Source organism: Oryzias latipes, chromosome 17 (assembly GCF_002234675.1).
Source record: "Oryzias latipes chromosome 17, ASM223467v1".
Taxonomy (NCBI): Eukaryota; Metazoa; Chordata; class Actinopteri; order Beloniformes; family Adrianichthyidae; genus Oryzias; species Oryzias latipes.
This window is the reverse complement of record NC_019875.2, coordinates 5,386,407-5,409,377: the sequence shown is the minus strand read 5'-3', so window position 1 is coordinate 5,409,377 and position 22,971 is coordinate 5,386,407. Positions and strand designations below refer to the sequence as shown.

Here is a 22,971-nt window from a genome sequence, read left to right as displayed (position 1 = left end):
TCTTCGTCAGAGTCGTCAACTCTGACGAAGACGGAAGACGTCCGTCGAAACATGTCAGGAATGTGGGGGGTAAAAAATCCAACCGTGTCTGATAACAGAAGAACCTAAGAAGTCAAATACACATTTAGTTTGTCTGTGAACAAGGAAATACAATATGATGATGGTACATTCTGGTCTAACTTTTGACCTTAAAGCCACCTCAATAATAGGAGGCTCAGATTTGATGTTTCTGTCTTTATGAATTACATCCTGTTTGGTAAAAAGAGGCAGGTTGACAGTAATCAGCTGTGCTTTTAGCAGACACACTGTGGTGGTAAAAAGAGACTTTTTCCTTACAAAAGTTTAGAAATGGATCGCTGGGTCTGATAGATCCAAAATCACAGCTATCTTTGAAAAAGAACTAAGCCTCAAAAATGTGTGCAAAGCTGAGGGTTTTTATTGGAGGATGGCAGCTTCTGAGACGGACAAAAACCACTGAAACAATGAAGATGAGATTGTAAAACAGCTAAAAGATAACTTTTGTTTGAACATTGTGGACAATAAAAACATCAAAAATCTTTATGGTGAAACCACATTATGACACAAAATTCCCTAAATAATTCCGTGTTTTGAGTCTCTTTTTTATGAATACTCAGCTGAAGGTGAAGTACATTGTTATCACACGTACTCCATAAAACAAGCAGTGATATTCTGCCTAAATAAATGAATTTGGTTTTGAGCTGTTCAGAATTTTTGGGTCGGTTGAAAATTACAGGAGGGTTTACGTGTTTTATGCATAGTTTATACGCAACTATCTCATAAAACATATGTGCATGATTTTTACAAGATGCATAAGCAAATTTGTGGTTTTCCACGACCGTTGCAAGTTTGTCCAATGGACTTTTCACACATGAACCACAGATGTGGTGTGGTTTTATCACATATATCGAGCACATATCACATTCAAATGACGTAATTGACGCACGAATCGCTAATACATTCTTATGTTGATTTCCGTGTTCTTTGCGTGGTTTATTTGTACTTTTTCCGGGGTTTTAACCACGATTGATTCGTGATACATCTATGAAAGTTTCACATAAAGAACCCCAAAGTTTCTGACCAATTTTCATCCATGCATTATGAGCAAAATGTACACAATGGCTGTGTGACACAGCCTTTATCTTCATCTTTTTTCTTAGATAACATTTCCTCCTATAACCTCTTCATTCCCTCATTCCGGATGAAATGTGCAGCTAAAACCCATCTGGAAGAATCTCCTGATCTTACAAAGTCTGTTTCATCTCAGCTTTCACCACGTGGTCCACTGCTCTGCCCCCGTCTTCCTCAATACCAGAGTCATCCTCACCCCACCACCCTCTGTACTCAGCCATGACCTTCAGTCACTGATCTCTACAATATGTCTGCACGAGATGAGATGTGCTCCTCCTTCCGCTTCTATGCACCCATTCCTCCTCTCTTTTCACGTCTTCATCACTGACCTTTCCATTCTAGTGAAGTCTGCCCTCCTTGATTCCTGTCCTAAACACCAAACATCTCCATCACTTCCTCTTCACCCACATGTCTTTTAAAGTCTGCTCCCATCACTCCTCTCTTTTCTCTCTCCTGAATTTCTCCCTCTCATCTCACTCACATCCTACCAGGGGGAGCAAAACCACAGAAAACATTCAACATCGCACTTTCAACTTCCAGCTTCGTCACCCCATCGGTCACTCTCTTCCCCTCCAAAACATGTCAAACTGCCCCTTCAGGATCTCTCCTCTCCGTTCCTCTTTCTATTCACACCACAAAAAAACAAAAAGAAAAACCAGCTCAAACCTCCTCCCAGTCTATAAGCCTCGCTCTTTCTTCATCTGTTCTCTTAAAGACAGGTGGTGGATGTTTCTAACTTGGGCCATTGGCCGTCCAGAATGAACGTTCTGGTAGCAATTAGTTTGCTGAAAGAAGAAAAAAAAAGAAAGAAGAAAAACACATAAAACAAAAAGTAGGACAGATGATTTATCTATACCTCTTTTGAAAAGTTGTTCAAGTTCTAACTAGTGAGAGGGGCTTTAATTTAACACACGGTATCATTTCTAAAATAGAACATGGACAAGCTCTAATCTAGTTGCGTTACAGAACTATTATCAGCATTTTAGGTTTTTCTCTTTGGTTATAAAATGAAAAGTCTATTGTCTGCTAGCCCTCACGAGCTTTTTCTCACTCTTCTGAAGCTTCCCATCCTCGCCTCCTCGGTTGTCATCCTCTATTTTCTGGAGCTGACGGACATTTTCCAGCCGGTGCATTCTGGATACAGCTGCAATGACCGTAGTCTGTCGCTGCCCTACATCCCACCTCGCCAGGAACTCTGCCCACTACCGCTGCTCTTCAGCCTGGCCTTCGCAGTTCCCACCGTCACAGTGAGTAAATAAGACATGAAGCTGTGAAAAAATACGGATCAAACCCTAATGACTTCACCCACCAGTTCTCAGAGGAGATGAGTTGAATCTTCGTACTCTTCTCAACATCAATTCGTCAAAGGTCTCAGAGTCGCTGTGGTTCCATCAACACCATGAGTTTTGTGCATTCTCAATGCCGTCTTCCCATTTGGGCCCACGGTGGTCAGAATCGCCAGATTGGTCTGTGGTCATCACCGGGCCCTCAGCCCATGTCAGCAGCCCTCGTCGAGAGTTTGTGCTGCCACCGTCTGATTTCTAACAAGCGGACGGTGGCAGTTGGCAGTCTGAAATCGACCAGTCATCAGAAGATTTTAGGGACCTTGGAGACCCTCCTGTCAGTCAATTATCTGCTGCTTTCCTGTCATCCGACTGTCACTGCCACCGCGCGACCTCCACATGTGCCTGCGGTCCCTGAGCGATGTCGAAAAATCCTCCAGTCGCTGTTTATTACGAACTTTTTCTCAAAACCTCAGCGGTCACCGCGAAGCATGTAAAAACGCGACTGCTGCCACCCGATTACAAATGGCGCTGTGTGGCCACCTGCCGATTTTGCTGAAAAACGTGCATTTCAGTGGCGCAGTGGTAGTCTAAGCTCTTTGATATAGTTTGCGCCTTCAGAAGGTCGAACCGTGCAGAGTGAACAGAAACATGTGTGCATGTTCTGTTGCAGTCCAGCAGAGGCTGAGGGAATTCCCTCTGGTGGGACACAGAAAACATTATTTGACAACAATGTAATGTATGTTGTAATACCTATATTGAATATCTTTAGCAGCCCTCATTTATGTTCCTTTGTTGTGTCTTCAGATACTGATTGGAGAAGCCATCCTCTACTGTTATCTGTCCAGGAACTTGTCAGCCACACAGACGGAAGCCAGCATCAACGCTGCAGGCTGCAATTTCAACTCCTACATTCGAAGAGCTGTGCGCTTCATAGGTGGGAGGACAAATACTTGCTGTTGTGAGAAATACTTGTGCTCCATAATACTATATAATCTGTTTCAAAGTGTTTTCAAGAACAGCACCCATACAAAGTGAGTCAGAGCAAAGCAGATCGGTTAAAGGCCTGCATGGCTGCATATCACATCCTCTGGCCTAAAGTGATCTTCATCACTTCTTCTTCCATCAATTCACCATGTCCTTGTCCACAGCCTCATCACCTGTTAGCGAAATCACCCAATGACAAGCTAATGGTCTTCTCTTAAGGAGTTTCTGATCCATAAACTTGTCAAACGTGTCATCAGTCGCCTGTTCCTGTAATTCCCCCCATCCTGCAGCAGCAGCTTCCTTAAGGCCGTGTTGAACAGCCACTATGCACATTTTCCATTTTAAATTCTTTCCTGATTCATGCGTGATTTACGTTACACATCAGTGTTTCTTGCGTCCGTCAGTTGTCGGTGTGCGCACACGTTTGTTGAGGGTTTCTGCCGATGGGTCTTTACGTGGATTCAGTTTGGAGCTGTTAACAATTTTAGGTCGGTTGAGAATTACGCAGTTCATGCGTATTTTACGCAGTTTATACACAATTATTACGTAAATCTTGGGAAATGGTGCGTGGTTTTTGTGAGATGCATACACAAATGTGTTTCTTTCCACGACCGTTCCACGTATCTGCAACAGACTCTTCACGCATTAACACTATATCTTATATCGCATATACATATCCTGATAAAATTACTATTAATGCACAAACCACTCACAAATTGCACATAAACAGCACAATAATCAGGCACGGTTCATGCACGATTGGTGTAATATGTAACGGGTCTTTAAATCGGTCGACCTTTCACCCCTCCAGCAGTCTAAACTGAGTGGGGGGGTGCCACTCCCGCTCAGGGTCCCCGTCTCTGCCCCCCCCCCCCCCCCCCCCCCCCCCCCCCCCCACAAACTGCCTCGGATGGCGCCCAGCAGCTTAATTAGAGCTGGTGCAAATCAGAGGAGGCTGCCGTTAAATCGAACCAAAGGACTAGGACGGACCACTGCAGGCGCTGACCGTGGTGCTGGTGCGATTTGACTTCTGCTCAGAGCTCTGAATGTCAAAGTGAAGAAATTCAATGAAGCGCAGATTTACATGTTCTTTGTGTTGTTCTTTTGTGGTTTTAACGTGGTTCATTTGTGATACATTGAGGAAATTTCACGTAAAGACCACAACTTTTCTCACTTTTTCCACATAGATTCACGTATGACCAATTTTCATCCGTGCAATATGCACAAAATGTACATAGTAGCTGTGTGACATCAGAATAAAAATAATGTTCTGCCATTTTTTCTTCTTTTCACTCTGCCTGCCTTGGCCTGTCTGCTGGTGGTGAAGGAGCCAAAATTGCAGCAGACTAGGCTCATTGGCAGTAACTAAAAACTTCAATAAATAAACTAAAGTGAGCGACCTTGGGAGCAATTTTGGGCAGGCAACTCAGGCAGGTGTTCACTTCGGTGACTCCCCTAGGGCGGTTCAGTTAATCAACTCACCTGTTCAGCGTCCTATTTAAGTCCAGGTGTGTAAGCTGTTCATCCTTCTTTACTGAAGAGCTGCGTTTTTCACCCCACCCTCCTCCCCGGCTTCCACCTGTGAGCTCCGTTAGGGCTAGTTATTACCCAAAAGTTTATCGAAATTTGTCTCATGGACTTATGCCAAACTAAAGGAATGTGAAATGCCGACTAAAGGACTGTGAAATGCCAACTAGAGGAATGTGAAATGCCGACTAAAGGACTGTGAAATGCCAACTAGAGGAATGTGAAATGCAAAGTTAAAGGAATATGAAAGCAAAACAAAGATGTGAAAATAAATAATATTATTACTGCATGAGTTGTCTGACTGAAAGGATGATAAATCTATGAAACCAGGGAGAAACAAACAGTGGTCACCAAGCATGTAACCTGAAAACCAGACACTTGAAAACTGAGAATCATTCACTTAAATAAAGACAGCTGTGGATAACTGCACACTCTAACCTGACCTGCCTGTGACGGACAGATAAAAAAACCTGAAAACAGAACAAGAACCAAGAAATCCAGAATTAAAGTCAAATAAAACAAGCTAAATTCTGACACCATTATTGTATTTGTTACAGATTTCTTTAATCTGCAGACTTTGTGGAGTCTTGACAGACACAAATACAATGTAATGAAATCATTGGATGGTAAATGACTGAGAAAGGAAGTCGATGTGCCCATGTGCTCATGTATGTTGTGTTGTGAACACGCTCTCTCTGTGCAGGGGTCCATGTTTTCGGCCTGTGTATGACTGCACTTATCACTAACGTTCTCCAGCTGTCCACTGGTCAGCACACACCGTACTGGCTGGACGTGTGCAAGCCCAACCTGACACACATCAACATGTCCTCCTGCGATGAGGCCTTCATCCTGGAGGACATCTGCTCCGGGCCGGACGCAGGGCTCATCAACTCTGGCAGGTAAGGCTCCAGCAGCCCTCTGCAATCCTTTAGACGCTTTCTTCATTTTTACAAAGAAAAGCAAAAAGGCATTAAAGACATCTGTTCTGTGACCTTTGCCACATTTCAAGCAAAGATATGGTTCAGATTTCTGCCAAAATGATCAGTTTTACACACTTCATGTTCACTCTGCAAGTTACCAACAGAAATTCATTCTGTCTGTCTTAAAGACGTGTTTTATTTTTTGTAAGGTCTATTATGTGCATTTTTTTTTGTCATCTTGCCGCAGCGGATGTTTATTTTATGAAGGTGTCAGAAAACAACCCTTTTATCATTTATTTATATGCATTAGAATATTGGTATTACATAGAAACAATGATAATAGGTAACATTTCAGATTATAAATTGCGTTTTTGCATTGTTTGGCTTATACTCAGGTGTGACTTATATGTGTTGAGGGCGCTGTAGCTGAATGTGTCATGTATGATCAAACCTGGAGAAGAATCTGATCGTTCTCCTCCTGAACCTTGTGATTTTTTCTCATTTGTATCGAGACAATGCTGAAAAGTTCCTCAAATTTTTTTGATTGTAAGTTTTCCCCTCTTGGGATTAATGCCGGAATGCAAGTCTTCAAATTGGGTCACAGAGAGACGGAAGTACCGCTGAAAGCGACCATCATTCATATGCAGCTACTGCAATAGACGACCAAGCTTACCGTACAAAAAAGTCTCTGAATGATGTAATGAACCCAGACATGTAGATGTTAATACCATTGCTTTTGTAGAGCTCTGCAATGTACAAAAATCTGATCTCTCAATTTCATCCATGTCTTCTGTTTTAACATCCATTTATAACATTGCTCATATTACTTAACTTCTGTACTTTGACAGTTCTTTACTCATTGTTCAGGGAGGATTATCATCACTTTATAATACCTTTCTACAAAATAGTTTACAGAACATTGATTATCTTAAAGTTTATTTAACCTTGACATCAATTCATCCTTTGACTCATAACCCCCCCTAAAAATGCATTTTGTTAACCTCCATCCACTTCTTCCCAAAACACACCAACATTTTAAGTTAGCCTTTTTTTTAAAGTTAAGGATGAATCAGCTCAAAAGTTGACTCATGTCTGTCACAAAGGTCACTGGCGTCCTAATGGGCCCTGGAGCGCTCTTTCCCATTCTTTATGCAGAGAGCATTGCCAAATGTGTAAATAAAGAGAAAGGATCCTTGTTTGTTTCATAATCAGAAGGATGAGATTCAGAAAAAGATGGTCTTCCTCTTCAGAAACACCCTCCTTTATTTCACTGTCATGATCCATCATCTGTTTCCTAAACCTGACGGATTCCAGGTAGCTGAATCTCACCTTGGTTGGACTAGTGTGCAGAAAAAATGTCATTTTCTTACCCCTCTCAAAGGATTATTCTGAAAATCCTTCCATGTGGCTCACGTATAAGAACCTTTTACAAAACAGATTTAGGATCATTTAGTCCGGCTTGAAGGAGGCGCGTCAAATTAAATCCAATGAACGCCAGACCCAGGCATGAGGGTCTTCCTGACACAAACACACACGAGATGAAACAAGGAAATTCTTCCACTTCCTGTTTGAAGCTGGCTCAGTTTATCCCTGTTAACCAATCATCGCCTCTGCAAGCTGTGTTTTTCTTGCCTATTTTCATAATTCAGGACAGTATGAGGTTCATTAACATACATAAAAACAAAAATGACCCTTTAGAAAACGCCCTTTGTCAGCAGATGAAAGAGAAGGGCTGCATGTTCTCCTGACAAACCATCTGCCCGAGGTGAAGTTATTGACTTTGTTTATATAAGCTATTCTTGCTGCATTTATTAAACACCTGTTAGGATGGAGTCACCTCCAAACATGCACTTTAAAACTCCTTAAAGGTCATTTGAGGAGTTCTGTTGCAGGTGAATGTTAAGCATTTTTTTTTCTGCCTCTGTAGAAAGTCTTTCCCTTCCCAGCATGCCACACTGGCTGCCTTTGCTGCCGTCTACATCTCCGTGAGTGGTTTTTGTTTTAATGACATTTACTGGAGACAGAGTTGTGTGTCAACAGTTCCTCATTTGTTCTGATGTCGTGGATTCTTTCAGATGTACTTCAACACGGTGCTGACAGACTCAGCCAAGCTGCTGAAGCCGCTGCTGGTCTTCTCGTTTGTCATACTGGCCATCCTGACGGGACTGACCCGGATCATCCAGTTCAGGAACCACCCTGTGGACGTCTACTGTGGATGGATGCTGGGAGCTGCCATTGCTGTTTACCTGGTATCAGCTCGCTGCTTTCCCGAAGGCCGTGTCACACAGCCACTACCAACATTTTCAGCATTTTTGGTCGGTTGAGAATAACTCCGTTAACGTATATTGCGCAGTTGATACACAATTATTAGGTCAATCTCATGCAATTGTGCATGATTTGTGCACACACAAATTTGTGTCTTTCCACGACCGTTCCACGTTATCTGAAAGGCCTTTCACGCATGAACCACCGATGTATAACTTTCTCACATACGGTGCACATATTGCGTTTTGTAGTTTTGTAATTGACACACGAGTGAAATGAATCGCACATAAACAGCGCAATAATCACACACGGTTCATGTTCTATGTTGATTTATGTGTTATTAATTTATTCAGACTTCTTCCGTGGCTTTAACATGGTTCATTTGTGACACGTACGGGAAAATTTCACGTGAAGACCAAACCTTTTCTCACTTTTTCCACATATATTCACGTATGATCAATTTTCATTCGTGCAAAAAATATACGTTGTGGCTGTGTGTGAAGCCATTTAATTCATGTGGTTATAAATTTTGATTATCAAATGTATACTTTGAGGAACCCAGACCATCAAATCCCAGAACAGCGGTGCAGAGCTCCGTACAAAAGGGCCGTATGAACGCCTGCCACACATCAGGTTTCTCTTGTCTAAAGGGCTGGGTACCGTGCAGGTAGCCCGGCTGGGGTACCTGAACCAAAACATCAATGGGGTCCTTTCTGTGTGGAGTTCTCACCGTGCATGCGTGGGTTTTTCTCCAGCTTCCTCCAACCGTCCAAAAACATAATTCATAGGTTCATTGATTACTCTAAATTGTCCCTAGGTGTGAGTGTGTATGTGTGTGATTGTGGCCCTGCCAGACTGGCGACCTGTCCAGAGTGTCCCCTGCCTTCACCCACAAGTGGCCGGGATAGGCTCCAGCAGCCCCGTGACCCCGAAAGGAACAAAAATTATAGAAGACGAATGAATCCTTTTCCCATCCAGAATTAAGAAGACTTGAACTCTGATGCTCTGCCTTTCTCTCTGTGTGGGTGCCGCCCATTTCATGTCGTCAGCTTACAGACAGCCTCGGCAGTGTGTCTCTGTTTCGTCAAAGAAAACAGACAAACATCTGAACTTTTACAAAGATGGGTGTTCATATAGTTTACATGAAAGGAAAGCGTTTAGCCGTTCACTACTAGCCAGGGGGCGGGGCTGGCATTGCAGACTCTTCCTGGAAGGGGTGGTTCCCCAATTTGTGATGTCACAATGTGAGGACCCACTCGTTTTCATGGATTGGGAGGGGCTGGTGCTCAGAGAGCAGGTTTTTAGAGGAATTCTCAGAAATGCGTGAATGGATCAAAATACCACTTTGGGGATGTTTTTAGTAAGGAATGAACATTACAAAACGCTTAAAAGCTCAAAAATGTTATAGGCCCTTTAAAAGGGGGCTTGCATTTGAAAACAAAACAGACCCTTTTAGCGAGGGCCTTCTCCTGGAGCTTAGGTTGCTCTCACAGTTCTCCTGAAGAGATCACTGTCAAGTTTTTGTGAGTAAAACCTTCCGTCTCCACGCTTTCAGGCCTCTGGCAGCATCAGACATGAGGGTCACATCTGCCATGAAGTGGGGGGCAGGTCCAAATCCACTCAGGAAAAGTATTTCAGGGGGAAAAATCTTCAGAGAAAATCTGCTCTGCTTCACATTTCATGTCTTTATTATGAGGTCATCTATTCTGAAGATGATCACCTAACCCAAGAGAATTCTTATCATCCACCTTCAGGCAGGACTTTGGTTTGATCCTGACGTGAAGTCACAGTGTGGGTTAACAAGAGGCCACTGAGCGTCTGTCTTGCCGTGTTTGTGTGCAGGGTGTGTACGCTGTGGGAAACTTTCAGCCAAGTGAAGATCGCTCCAGAAGCCGACTGTCTCCTCCGATTCTGAGGGAGCCGCCTCTCTCGTCCTTACACAACATCAGCCAGGCAACAGTCAGCAACAGTCATCCAGGTGAAGCCCGGCGACATCTCCAGTGTTGGACGGATTTTCAGGAAAAATCATAGAAAAAGAAGTACAAATGTACAAATGACATGACCAGGTCGTTTAAAAAGGACTGGACAGATGATGGTCAAAGGCCTCGACTGGAGCGGCTTCAACACATGACTCAGCTCTTGTTAAGAGGCTGTTAGGAAAGTTCAATTAAAACAAAGCTTTCTAATGTTGTCGGCACTTCAAGTATTGTTGAGTCAGACACTTCTTCACATGGAAAGTACAATGCAAACCCCCCTAGATATTATCTTTTGTGGTCACAGAGGGGTCTTTTGGATTTTTTTGTAGCTTAGATAGCTAGCTTTATGCATCTGACTTTGGAGCTTGTTGCTGTGGAAGGCCGTTGGTCATCTAATCTATTAGAATTTTTATTAGTAAGAACTTTGTTTTAAATGACGTATGCAGAGGTCTTTGGTCCTTGGGTTTGGATTACAGTTCCTTTGTTAGACAGGCAGCTCTGCTTATCCGGGTTCATGTGAGGCGGTTAACAAAACAGGTTCCCAACGTTTTGCAAAAAGATCTTGTTGAGCTGCTCTGGAGAACACTGAGAAGTTTCTGGGTCAACTGAACTCTCCCTCATCCCTTGGCTTTGCCTTCCTTGGACAAGCCCATAATATCTGATAGAATAGCCACTCTGCAGACCCTCTGCAAAGTCATATTGGTGAGGGCGGTAACCTGTGACAGGGGGTAACCCCATCACAGTCTGGCCTCTGGACACTGAAACTACCTGGGCTCTGGATGAGCCTGGGCAGTGGGTCTACAGAGGGGGCGGAGCCCTGCGATCCACCGTGGGCTGCAGGACTCATGGATGATCCAACGTTGTTGAAGGATTTGCCTCAGTCTGACATGAACACAGGGTTGGGCCCCGCTTTAGTTGCCTGAGGCCAGTGACGTCTTACCGGTTAGTTGGTGGAGATGAAGGAACAAATTTACAGCAAGAGAAAATCAGACTTTTAAAAGTATTGTTTCAAACCTCATACAGGTGTTCATATTGTGAACTTTATAATTTTGTAATAGGTCACCACTCCCTGGGTCCCAGCCAACCGGAGCCCATAATAACCAGGACGTCCTCCCACATCCTGTCACATGAGCAAACGGGGCCCATCCTGACACGCAGTTCCTCCTACAGAGAACCCTCTCTGAGCAACCTGAAGAGAGCCAGCGCTGAGGTGGAGGTCATCTCTCCATCAAGCCCACTGGGCAACCGGGACAACATGATGAACTTCAACAGCAGCACACTGCCAAGGTCGGTCATGAAACTCTGCTGTGTCCTCCATGCAGCGTAGCAAATCAGTTTATTAAGGTCTGTGAGAAATATTCAAAGCCTGGTTTACTGTTTTCTTTTCCTGAATCTACAGTTATTGTGAGAATAAAAACAACATTGAGCTTCAACCTCCTCACCCTTCAGCTGATGTAATGTAACTTTGGTCGGACATGTCGGAGGTTTAAAGGGGTTAAAGCTGTAAAGCACATCTGTCCAACTCAAGGCCCACGGGCCAAATGTGGCCCTCCATGTCATTGGATGTGGCCCGCGAGAGCATAAAAGTTTTTAATTTCTTAGAATAAAAAATAGAAATTGGTGTGTATTTATTCATATGAGGAATCAGGCTTGAAATATGGGATTGGGCAACTATACATTAGGACTTAAACACTGTCTATAAAACCTAACCTGACAGAATCAAATCTAAAAGGATTTATGCTAGAGTAATAAGCAAACATATGTTTTCTATGCAACTGTAATTGTCACTTTAAAAAGTTATAATAAATAAACAATGAGTTATTTAACATTAAGGAGTAGTTACATTTATTTTTCATTACATTTAGTTACGTGTATAAGTTATATCTGGCCCTTTGAGGACAGCCACTATGCTGATGTGGCCCTCAGTGAAAATGAGTTTGACACCCCTGGTCTACAGGCTGCTGATCATAGGGTGATTAACAGATGTTTGTAAAGATCTTTGGTTGATTCTCACTCCTGGAACCAGAGGATCAGACCTTATTTGGAAGCTAAAAAAATGTTAGTTGCCTAAAAAGACAGTTTCCAGGTCCAGGAGCTCATTTTCCCAGGCCTTCCATCCTCCTCCTGCTGACATTCAAGGTGTTCAGTAGACGTCAGGTGACACATCCTGAATCCTTTACACCCTCAAATTAAAATCTTCAAACATATTTGTAGTTTTGATTGATGGACAATAACTGTAAATCCCTGCTTGTCTCTACTGCTCTGGTCTGTTGGATGCAAACGTGTGGAGACGCACCTTATAACTCACCTACTGTCTTCAAAACATGGACAGATCAGACAACACATTTAGATAAGAAAATGGAGTTTAAGATACAAAGGAAAAGGCTTCCTACTGGAAACACAACAAAATGTTATTTGTGTAAACCAGAGATTTCAGGGGGAAGCTGGTTGTTGAAACAGCATTTTCTACAAACACAAAAAACATTTATCATCAATTTCAGTGTCTCCTCTGAAATGGATGTTTGATTTCAGCAAACTGAAAAGGACGGCAGCCTTCATTACTATCCCTCTTAGGAGAAGAAAACACTGGACCTTCCTTTCTGAGAGAAATGATCACAGTCCAACCGCACAATTCTTCAGGGTCACAACTCAGAAAGAGAAGCGATCGTACTGTTTGGGGATGTTACCGATGGGTATGCGGCTGGGGTCTTTGGACAACTGGACCTTTCACTAAGAGCCACATGGGTGGCTTTGGTCCGTTGGGCACTTCAGAGTGATCGAGTCCCGTCCAGAGGAGCTCTGGCCTGCTCCTTGAGGGGTGATGCCCGCCCAGCTCCTTCCTACAAGTGGATCGGGGCAGCGTGGCACAGGCTGTCATTGTACCCTGCAATGGGTCTGCTACAGTTGCCTAGCTGAGAGGCATGGTACTTTCTGCTTGGTTCAGAGCTCCAAACTCTGGGAACAGTCAGGGAGCTGTTCCCAAACTGCCCTTCTTGTTCCCAAACTGCCCTTCTTGTTCCCAAACTGCCCTTCTTTCCTCTATGGCCGAGAGACGTCAACGCACACTGAACATGGACGTCTCTGCTTCTGCTTTCTTCCAGGTCCCATGGAGGTTCCTCATTTGAGGAGGGTCGTGTTCCTCGACGTCACGCCTCCACCCATGCCTCCATGGACTCTACTCGATCCAAGCAGCTGCTCAGCCAGTGGAAGAACAAAAACGACAACAGGAAGCTGTCCCTGCAGGTTATGGATGGAATACGGCCATCCTCCTCCTCCTCCCCTCAGAGAAACATAGATCTGCGCTGCTCCTCCGAACCGTCTGCCATGGGCCTAGAGATGGAGCTTCGCGGAGGAGCCCACATGTCCTCATCCGGACCTCAGGAGTCAGAGATGCGTGTCGGGGCCCACATTCCAGCCCAGTATATGAAACTGGCAGCAAACTCAGTGCCTGCAGGCAATCATAACCACATGGTTCATAATGGGAGCACAGGAATGACAGGGGGGGCCAGAGTCTCCATCCAGTCACGGCCCGGATCCTCCCAGCTGGTCCACATCCCAGAGGAGGAGAACCCCTCCAGCAAGGATCAGGAGAGCGAGTCAGAGGACAGCATCATGGACGGGGGCGGGTCAGTGAGGGAAAAATGGCTGAGAGTGACAGAAAAGACCACCATCCCCTGCAGGCCGCTCAGCGCTGGAGGACAGCCCCGTCTCATGCAGGTCCATTATTCTTCATCCTCAACATGATCATTTCTGCTCACGAGATCCCAAAGCTGTTTTATATTTATATATATATTTTACGTTAAAGGATCAAAACTTACCTGTTATGTTCTCTACAGAAAACGTTTTAGTTTATTGTCAGTTTGACCAGATTGATGGTCACAGATCATCCAAATAAATGGTTAGTTAGTGTCTGCTTACTCAGGCATGCATGGCCTGTTTTCTGGTGTTGATGAAGCCTGGGGAAGGGTGGGAGTCCTGCTGGAACTCCCTGACACTTTCTATCCTTAAAAGTATTTAATTCATATTTATCATTACATACGAATTACTGAAGCTTGATTTTAGATCGAAAATAAACATTTTGGAATTGAGATGTTTTAAGAACCATTAGTTTGATCAAATCTAGAAAAAGTATCATATTCTTCTGAGAGATAGTATCAGTTATGATACGATGGGTTGTTGATAATTGATTAAAAATAATTTACTATCAACACATCTTGTAATTTTTCAACACAGCAAGTGGTCATTTGACAAATCAATAGCTTGAGTTATTCTCACCATAATGTTTTGACAATTTAGCCAAACTTTTCCCGCCAAAAATATTTTCGAGGCGCCATCGAAGCAGCCGTTTTGAAATGAGAAAAAAAAAGTCATTCCACTGCCCCTAGTGGAATGATGATGAACTACAGGGTAGAAAACATTGAACGAGGCATGTCCAATGTGTTTAACCCTTGTGCTATCCTAAGCACTTTAACATAGGGAGTTTGGTCATCTAGACCCACTAGACAGTGCGCTTAACCTTTTTTCTTCAATGATTTGTGATCTTCACTGGTGTCCATGGATTACATGAAATCCTCTTCACCTTTAACCACCTTTGTCATGGTAGGGAGAACACGTCAATGTAAGGGTGGGGTCATCTAAGATAGCACAAGGGTTATAGGAAGCTTGGGTCATGTTAAGATGAGGGTCTCCTCAGAAGTACATGTTTCAAATAAGAACCAAATATTTATATGGGATTTATTTCTTTGTATTTATATGAAGAACATATGAATTTAAACTCACTCTGTGTCCAGAAGGCCTTCAAATTATTTTGGAGCTTCTTCTGCCTCCTTTCTGACAATTATACCGGAATTTCCGGACTATAAGCCGCTACTTCTTTCCTGCGCTTACAGCCCTGCGGCTTATTCAGTGACGCGGCTGATTTATGGATTTAATTGGCTGCCGGACTCAGTGAATGGTTTGAATTCTCTATCTAACATCAAGCACAAGTCAATTGTTTTTCAACACACCTATCAGCAGCCAAACAGCATGGAGTTGACTTCAGGTCTTAGACACTTCAGTCATGGTTCAACAAAAAGAAACACGCATGCCCGGCCGCATCCCAGAATCCTTTGGTGCCATTAGACCCAACGTGCACGTGATCGCCGCTACAATATGATGACGCTTTCAAGTTAAAAGCAATCGTTAAAAGCAGCGTGAAAAAACTCCACCATCACCAACGGGTTTGGAAAAGCCGGTCAGCTGCGTGACGGAGAGAACAGCGCATGCTCAGGAGTGAATTTACATCAGAGTCATAGTGACTCGGCTGGCTGCACGTAAATATGTGGGAATAACATCAGCCTTTATTTTGTCGGGACACGACTGAAAACACAAATTGACGTGGTCGTGTTAACGGTTTCTAAGGACTGAGCGGAGTTTTGCATTGAAACGCTCACAGCCTCCGTGTGAGCTGGAGACTGCGTGTCGTGTGAGCTGCGGGGCCGATGGCAGTCTGAAGGCTCCCACACGTAACAACGCATCCGCCCCTCATACACAAAACGTACAGTATTAAGTCCGATTGCTCTGCACAGACACAATTTGCTCCGTCCAGCGCAGAATGGGGACGAAGCGCTCCTCCTTGGAGCCGCCCTGGCCAGGGGTTTTGGAGAAGATAGGAAGGGGAGACAAAGAGCCCGCTTGGCGAGCGCGGAGCGCAGAGGCGTCCGCGGAGCAACAGTGTTTGTTGTGGAAAGAAACTTCTGACGCACGCGCCGCACTGAGGCGCGCGCTTTTCAGTCGCCGCTGCTTTATTTTACTGGTGTGTTTTTTTAACCAGCCCTGTTACTCCCATAACGCTGCCGCGACACAAGCGGAAGGAGAGCTGTTCTTCCGTTCGCCCCTCCATCCACTGCTGTTCCTTGCTTATTCTTAAACACGTACAACAATGTGGCGAGCCGGGCGTTGGCCCCGCCTTTAGCCCCTAAGACTCATGGGAAATGGGGGATCGCGGATGTAAATTTCCTCATCATAACTGAGGGATGTAATGTTGATTATATGGTTACTGTTAGTAATTTTATGTATGATACCTAGATTGTCAATAAGTAAAAAAAACTAAAAAAAGAAAATAAAAAAACCATAACTGAGGAACTTGTGAACAGAATAGAGGTCCATGCTGTTTGGCAGATGTAGGTGTACTCAAATGCATGAGCCTGAGGCAATGCTAGCTTCACCCACAGAATGCGAATGCATCACACTTACTCTGGGAGTCAGAATGTGATTTGTCAGGATGACAATTTTGAATAGTACATGCGGCTTGTACTCCGGTGCGGCTTGTGTATGTATGAAAGTAGTTAAACACGTGAAAATGGGTGGGTGCGGCTTATAATCGGGTGCGTTTAATTTACCGGTAATTACGCTCAGAGTGTAGAATGAACATGTTTGCACAAACATGCGCACACAACGCACATGCAAAACAAATAATGTCTCATACCAAAAAGTAGTCTAATTAAGTGTACTACAAGTGTACTTAGTCTATACTAAAAGTAAGGCAGTATACTTTAAGGTTAACTTTTTATATGGTATCTATATATTGTCCCAAGTTCCAATTTGGTCTGACGAAGTATTTCGTTAGTGTACTTCTTGTACTACACAAACATGGTCTAGTATACTTGCTATACTCATGCTAAAGTATACTTAATAAATTAGGGGTTCTAAATCTCCTTTTTGGTTTTCGAATGACAAACACCTAACTCTGTTTCCTACTGAATTGACTCCATAGTTTCCTGAAGGAAAAGTAGGTTTTCTGTTTTTTTATTTTTTCCTGAGGAAATTAGAATTTTCTAGGGAAAACAAACTCATTGCTTGGGAGGGATCAAGGGAAAATGGAAAACTCAAAAGTCAGTAGATCCCCTAAAGAGTCATTTATTTGAATTTATTTGAATTGAATGAAATTGAGTTGATGTTGGCTGAAGAAGCTGTGATTCATCAGCTTGTGGTCGGTGTGCCGTGATTTCTGTAATGAGACTTGAATCATCTGGATTTTCCCGATTAGATTGATCAGGACTTAATGACCTTGAATTATACGTCTGTTTGCTTTGTTCTGATGTTTTTCTTGAATCCATTAGATTAAATCGGTGGTGCTTTAAAGCAAACTCTTCTTTTTCAGGTGATTGCTTTATCCAAGCAGCAAGGGCTGCTTCACTCTCCGCGGTCAGAAGACGGTGGCAGCACTGTCAGCTGCACAGGGTCAATCCGGTACCGAGCACTCATGGACCAGGACCCGTCTCCACCAGCATCCACCACCGGGGCAGTTGGAGGAGGTCTGTACTGCGGACAGCCGGTCAAACTATTTTCATTTTAATAATGTAAATGCCCTTTCATCAGAGAGTGATGGCTGGGAGAAGTTTATCCTGATCAAACCTGACACTCAACAACCATGAGACGTTTTGTTTCCTGGGCTGTTTCATTTTCAGGATCCAATATTTCACATGTCATAAAAGCCTTAACCACATGTGGCGCCAAAACAACCCAAAGAATTCCAAAGCTGTGGAGGGTACACTTGTGTCACCATGTACCGTATTGGAAGGAAACAAGGGCAACTGAATGAAACTCAGCTGCTGGATGACATATTACACTATTTTTAAAATGGACTTCCGTTCTCTACCCTCGGCTAATCATGGCAGGAGAATATGCGATACGCAGCAGTTATCTGTAAAGGCTGCAGCTAAATTTGCAGCGGTGCAGCAAAGATGTGTCAGCAGTTAGCGGGTCAGGTCAAGTGAGAACGAGCTCATCCGAGTGAAAACAGGCCTTTTGAGTGGAGCTGGACCAGTAAAACAATAGTTGCCCAGGCGCTCGAGGGCTTCAGGTTCTTTGGGGAGGCCGTCGTTCAGAGGTAGAGCGGTCAACCTCTGCTCGGAAGACCACACCGCCATCTGTCAAAGTGTCTTTTGGCAAGACACGTTGCTCCTGGTGGTTATAGGTTGGCGCCAGTGATGGGCAGCAGAGCCACCATTAGTGTGTGTTCATGTCTGAATGGGACGGTAAAGCACTTTCCACTAAACATGCAACTCTTTTAACCAGGACAGACTTTCACTGGGTCATGTGTTAGCCATGATCTGCTGACATATACAGTAAATCTTGCCTGAGAAGGCCCTGGTTCGAAGGTATAAATGTGGGGGTGATAGTGTGGCCTTGGGACAGACTGCCGACCTGTCCAAGGTGTACCCCGCTTTCACCCAACAGTAGCCGGGAAACGCTACGGCAACCCTGTGACCCCAAAAGGGATATAGCGGGTTAAGAAAATGGATGGATGGACTTTTCTGCCATCTTGTGGCTAGAGCCTAAAACCAAGCAGTTTTTCCCAGCATGCAACACCTGACACAAACACTTGACAGCCTTGAGTGTTTTAATGTATGCATGTGTACAGTGGTGCGGCAACTTGTGCATGGTGCATAAAAGACAATTGCACCTTACCTGACTGGCTCCTACAGGCTTGTAATAACTGTATAGACAAATTTGCTGACACTTCCACAGATGCTGCAGTATTGACTTTTTATCAGCTTTTTGGCAACGCCACCACTAAACAAAAGGAATGGCACCTAATGTTTACAGGGATTTAGATTTGTGGAAGCCTGTGAATGGAGCCATGTTGGGATACATATAGCTGATTCACCATGACCTGTTTGGATCCAAAGACGACGGTGTTGTAAATTTGCTTTTCTTTTGTAGGAGGTTTGGAGAGATCTGGCAGTATAGTACGTGTTGATGCCCACCCAGAGGCCCGGCAGCACAAACCCATAGTGAGACCCCCGAGCACAGATGGAAGTGGCTCATGGCGATGGAAACCCCCTGAGCAACGGTCATCCCTGCGGCAGACAACCTTCGTCATCAACAACCTGAACAGACATGTGGACAGCTGCGATTCTCTGAGGGATGGCAGCATGGCAGATGGTCGAAGGAGCGTCACAGGAACTGAGTCTGAGAGTGAAAGTGGCGGTGAAAGCAGAGGAGGAGGGGTCTACACCAACCACCCTCACGTTGTGCATCCTTCACATCCCCTCCACCCCAACAATAACTACCAATACCCCAACTATACCCAAAACAATCCCAATTATCCAAACTTTAATAGCGCTCATCCTAATTTCAACCCCAATTCTTCTGGCTCTAACGTGTCCTTTGCTCCCACGGTCCCCTTAGCTCCTCCCTTCCACCCCCACCCGCAGGGTGTCACCACAATAAGGGTCACCCCGGTGGAAGTGGCAGCTACCAGCAGTGACGGAGGCTCCGACTGTCAGTCTGTAGCCTCATCCAGTCGGGAGTCTACCCTGAGGAGGAAAAACAGCAGCACGACTGCCAACAACCAGGAGCGGGGACCCACCCCCGACCTTCCGAACAACCACCGCACCGACTGCGACAGCTCCACCCGCTTCCACGAAAACCTGCGGAGTTTCCAAGAGAACCCTATCCAGCCCAATTACCCCACCAGGCAGATGCAGGGGGTCTATGGACGACCAAGCCCAACTCCTCCCCCTGTCTTACCCCGCCCTGTCCTCTCTCACACCCCACCCCCGACCTTGGGGCTGGCTTATAAAGAATGACCCAGGTGTGAGATTAAAACATCCAACGTGGGCTGATGGGCATAAACTGAGACGACACAGAATCCATCTTTCATTGACAGTCAGCCCAGAGGTGGAGGGTTTGACTCCCACCTCCCCTTAAATGTTCAGAAAGGCTGCAGTGTTTTTACAATCGTGGTTTACCAACATCACGACTGGTTCAAACCTACTATGAGGCTGGTTTATGGCAGATGCACTCTGGATGATGGGGGTCCGGCTCTGCCTCTAGTCTTTTTCACCACAGCCAGGGTTCACTGTGATGTTCTTCTGTTAATCGGCCTTTTTTTGTTGTTTTTTAAATTAAGGATTGCTTTGAAGATCTGCTTGAACACCTGATGGTCTGAACTCAAGAAGAGACCTGAGGGTTTCATTTGTCCTTGTCAACCGTCCAGTGGGGATCTGAATGGAGAACTCCTCCTTCGCCTCAGCTGTGATCGGGACGGCCTTGCCTTCTGACACACAGGGGGCAGGACACCAGGCTTCTGCAGGTTCTGACGGAGATCCTGCCCCAAAGGGAACATGAGTGAGAGCCCATCAGGGCTTCAGCAGCATTGTGGTGTTGTGTTTGTGTTGGAATCATATGGTGGATGTGCGTTATTGACCCCCCCACCCCATCAGCAGACATGAAGCTCTGAGGCTCAGCTGTCAGAAAAAAAGTGCACTTTGTGGAGAAGTCAAGACAACACTTGGGACAACATTAAGATACTTTTTTTTACAGTTTGTATCTATTTATGACGTTTACATGGAGTAATGGATTCTCTGGTTCTTGGGGGGGGGGGGGGGGGGGTGTTAGACACGTAGACGCATTTACATACGAAGACAATTTGTGATAGGTTGGTGTGACATCCCATCATCAAGAAAGAGTCAAAGAATAGCTAGTGATCGCACAAGTTCACGCTTAAATGTCAAGGTTTTGGTGTGTGGATGTTTGGATGCTCTTCATCAGCTCTCTGGGCGTCACGATGAAGAGGATTCCCCCAGGATCCCCCAGTGAGCCACACAGTTAATGTGCCACTTATACATGCTTTTATTTTGAAAGAATTTAGAAAGAGACGTGTCTTTCCTGCTTTAATCACAGGTTCAGACCATACTGTCGTCAGGATTATTGAGAGGTTCTCTTAACTTGCGGCTGACATGGTGTGTGTGGGGATGGGGGGCTTTTACGGTGGGTTTGTGGCGGTTCTGGAGGTCTGCTGGTTGGAGCACAGAAAGACTGGTGCTTGGGAATGATTCTGCCGGTTCTGCTGCTGTGAGCCTGACCCGGTTCAGAGAAAGGGTACAGGTGGTCAATCTGGAGAGGTTCAACTTGGATGAGTTTAGTTTCTTCCAAAAGGTTTATAGAAGGCGTGGAATGCTGATGGTTCAGCCCAATGGTCACAGAATCAGTGATCCGATCCGAAACGCAGATACTTCTGATCCGTACGAGTTTTCCTTTATAAGTGGCAGCAAGTTTGGTTGTGAGTCGTCATGGCAATCGCATGGCTTGATGTGAAAGGATAATCATATGTTTTTATGTAAATACAATTACTTATGGGAACTGGTTTGTATTTAGCAGAATTGTTCAAAGCTGAGGTGGAACAGCTTTATCTAGGCGCTTCAGGCAAGTTTGATCGAACTGAGAACCAAATCATTAAGCAACATCTCATCTCACAAACTAGCTGGAGAGAGATGATCTGAGTTATAGTCCGCACCAGGATCTACCCAACTCCACTACCTAACATGATTAGAGCTTTATGCTGCCAGAGAAACGTCCGATCAGCAAACGACTTTCTGTTTTATCAGCACTGACGGTCTGCAGGGTGACCCAAATGTGAGTGATGAGGTTTTTGGTTTCAAACATGCTACAGAGAGGAGCTGCTTCTGTCTCCAGCTCCTGTTTCCTCTGAGTCCAGCCTCTTCAGCCTTAGATGCTCACAGATCCTCCTGCTGACATGGCAGCCATCCCAGAGCTCGCTCGGACGGTGCCGCCGGCTCCAGAACAGTGAAGGCTCACTGTGGAGAAAGGGGGAACAGTCTTGGTAGCAGCTTTTCTAGGGGTGCGTGCACGAACCATTCTAACACACAAACTGTGGTTCATGAGGGAATTTTGTGCAAAAGTCAGCAGCTTGCTGGTGGGAAGGCTACATTTCAGAGCAGTTTGGGATGGAAATGAGTGTTTTATTAGTCATTTTTCTACGTTACCATATATTAATAAATTGAGCCTCTGTTTTTTAAATGAATGCAGGCGTATAAAAGTGCAGTGGTGGAGGCGCAGAAGTCCTTTCGTGGTTCAGGCGCTTCTGTAGGCGTCCACTGTCCATCCGTCCATCCGTCTGACTGCATGCAGAACTGAGAAGCTGGTTCTGATTCTGTCCTTGTTACAGATGATGGCTTGTAATGAATGTAATCCATTTTTAGGCCTTTAGGACCGTTTGCTCTTAATTCTAAATAATTATTTGGTTTTCTCTGCACTTTTAGTCGCACATTACAGGAAATTGACATCGAGTGAGATCATTGAATCTTTTTTCTGTGATTTGTTTCTCTTTTCAAATGTTTCATTTTGTCATTTGGTAAAACTGCATGTATTCTTTGCCGCTTTCCTTCATATTCACAAATATCTAAAAAAATGTGAATTTTTCTTCATAGAGATGAGTACGAAAGAGTGGAAGCAGAATATTTTCAAACATATTTTGTTGTATTTTAAGGCATTGTGGCATTTATGGCAATTCTATTTATTTATAATAATATATTGAGTATAATATATTCATATATATATATTATGATATTGTAGGTGTTCCTTTAAACGTGGACAGGCCGCCGCTCTGAGATTTGGGTTTTGTGAGAAGCTTTTCATTAGGACGAATTTTGATAAGTCCTCTTAAAGGGCTTCTCTGACATGGAACATGTTTTTGCAGAGTTGTACATCTGAGATGAAGCGGTTCTGGACTGAAGCCTGAATCTCTAAAGCTGGTCTGTAGACTGGCGGAAGCCAAGGCGTTTTCTAGAATATGTTTTTATTAAGCGAAGCTCTCATTCTTCTTTGGTTTTCGATGCTAAAATGTGTTGGAGTGCTGTATCTGTGAACCACCTCTGAGTGCTGGAGGGAGGCTGTTTTGTACTCTGCGGCCCAGATGGGCAGAGGTTCTGCTGACGGCAGCTGGGACCCTCTGGAGCAGCAGGACCACCAGCAGAAAAGACTCCTGACAGAGGTGGTTCTGACAAAGCCAAGCATCCTGATGTTTCTGTTGTCTGGTGTTTCTGTAACTAAATAAAGGTTTGATATCCAGCCGTC

At 44.5% G+C, this 22,971-nt stretch overlaps 1 protein-coding gene across 2 annotated transcripts in view; it reads left to right on the top strand.

Moving 5' to 3' along the window:
- The window catches only part of LOC101157087 (phospholipid phosphatase-related protein type 4), a 34,744-nt gene extending 11,773 nt beyond the window's left edge, over positions 1-22,971 (top strand). Inside the window, exons 2-11 of one of the 2 annotated variants that reach the window (XM_011486169.3) lie at positions 2,211-2,396; positions 3,240-3,369; positions 5,650-5,845; positions 7,794-7,851; positions 7,942-8,115; positions 9,974-10,109; positions 11,166-11,394; positions 13,209-13,824; positions 17,249-17,402; positions 18,814-22,971. In XM_011486169.3, the coding sequence (XP_011484471.1) occupies positions 2,211-2,396; positions 3,240-3,369; positions 5,650-5,845; positions 7,794-7,851; positions 7,942-8,115; positions 9,974-10,109; positions 11,166-11,394; positions 13,209-13,824; positions 17,249-17,402; positions 18,814-19,682 (2,748 nt within the window). In that variant the 3' untranslated portion in view covers positions 19,683-22,971. Of the gene's footprint in view, positions 1-2,210; positions 2,397-3,239; positions 3,370-5,649; positions 5,846-7,793; positions 7,852-7,941; positions 8,182-9,973; positions 10,110-11,165; positions 11,395-13,208; positions 13,825-17,248; positions 17,403-18,813 lie in introns of both variants that reach the window. The other variant, XM_020710755.2, reaches the window with a different exon arrangement.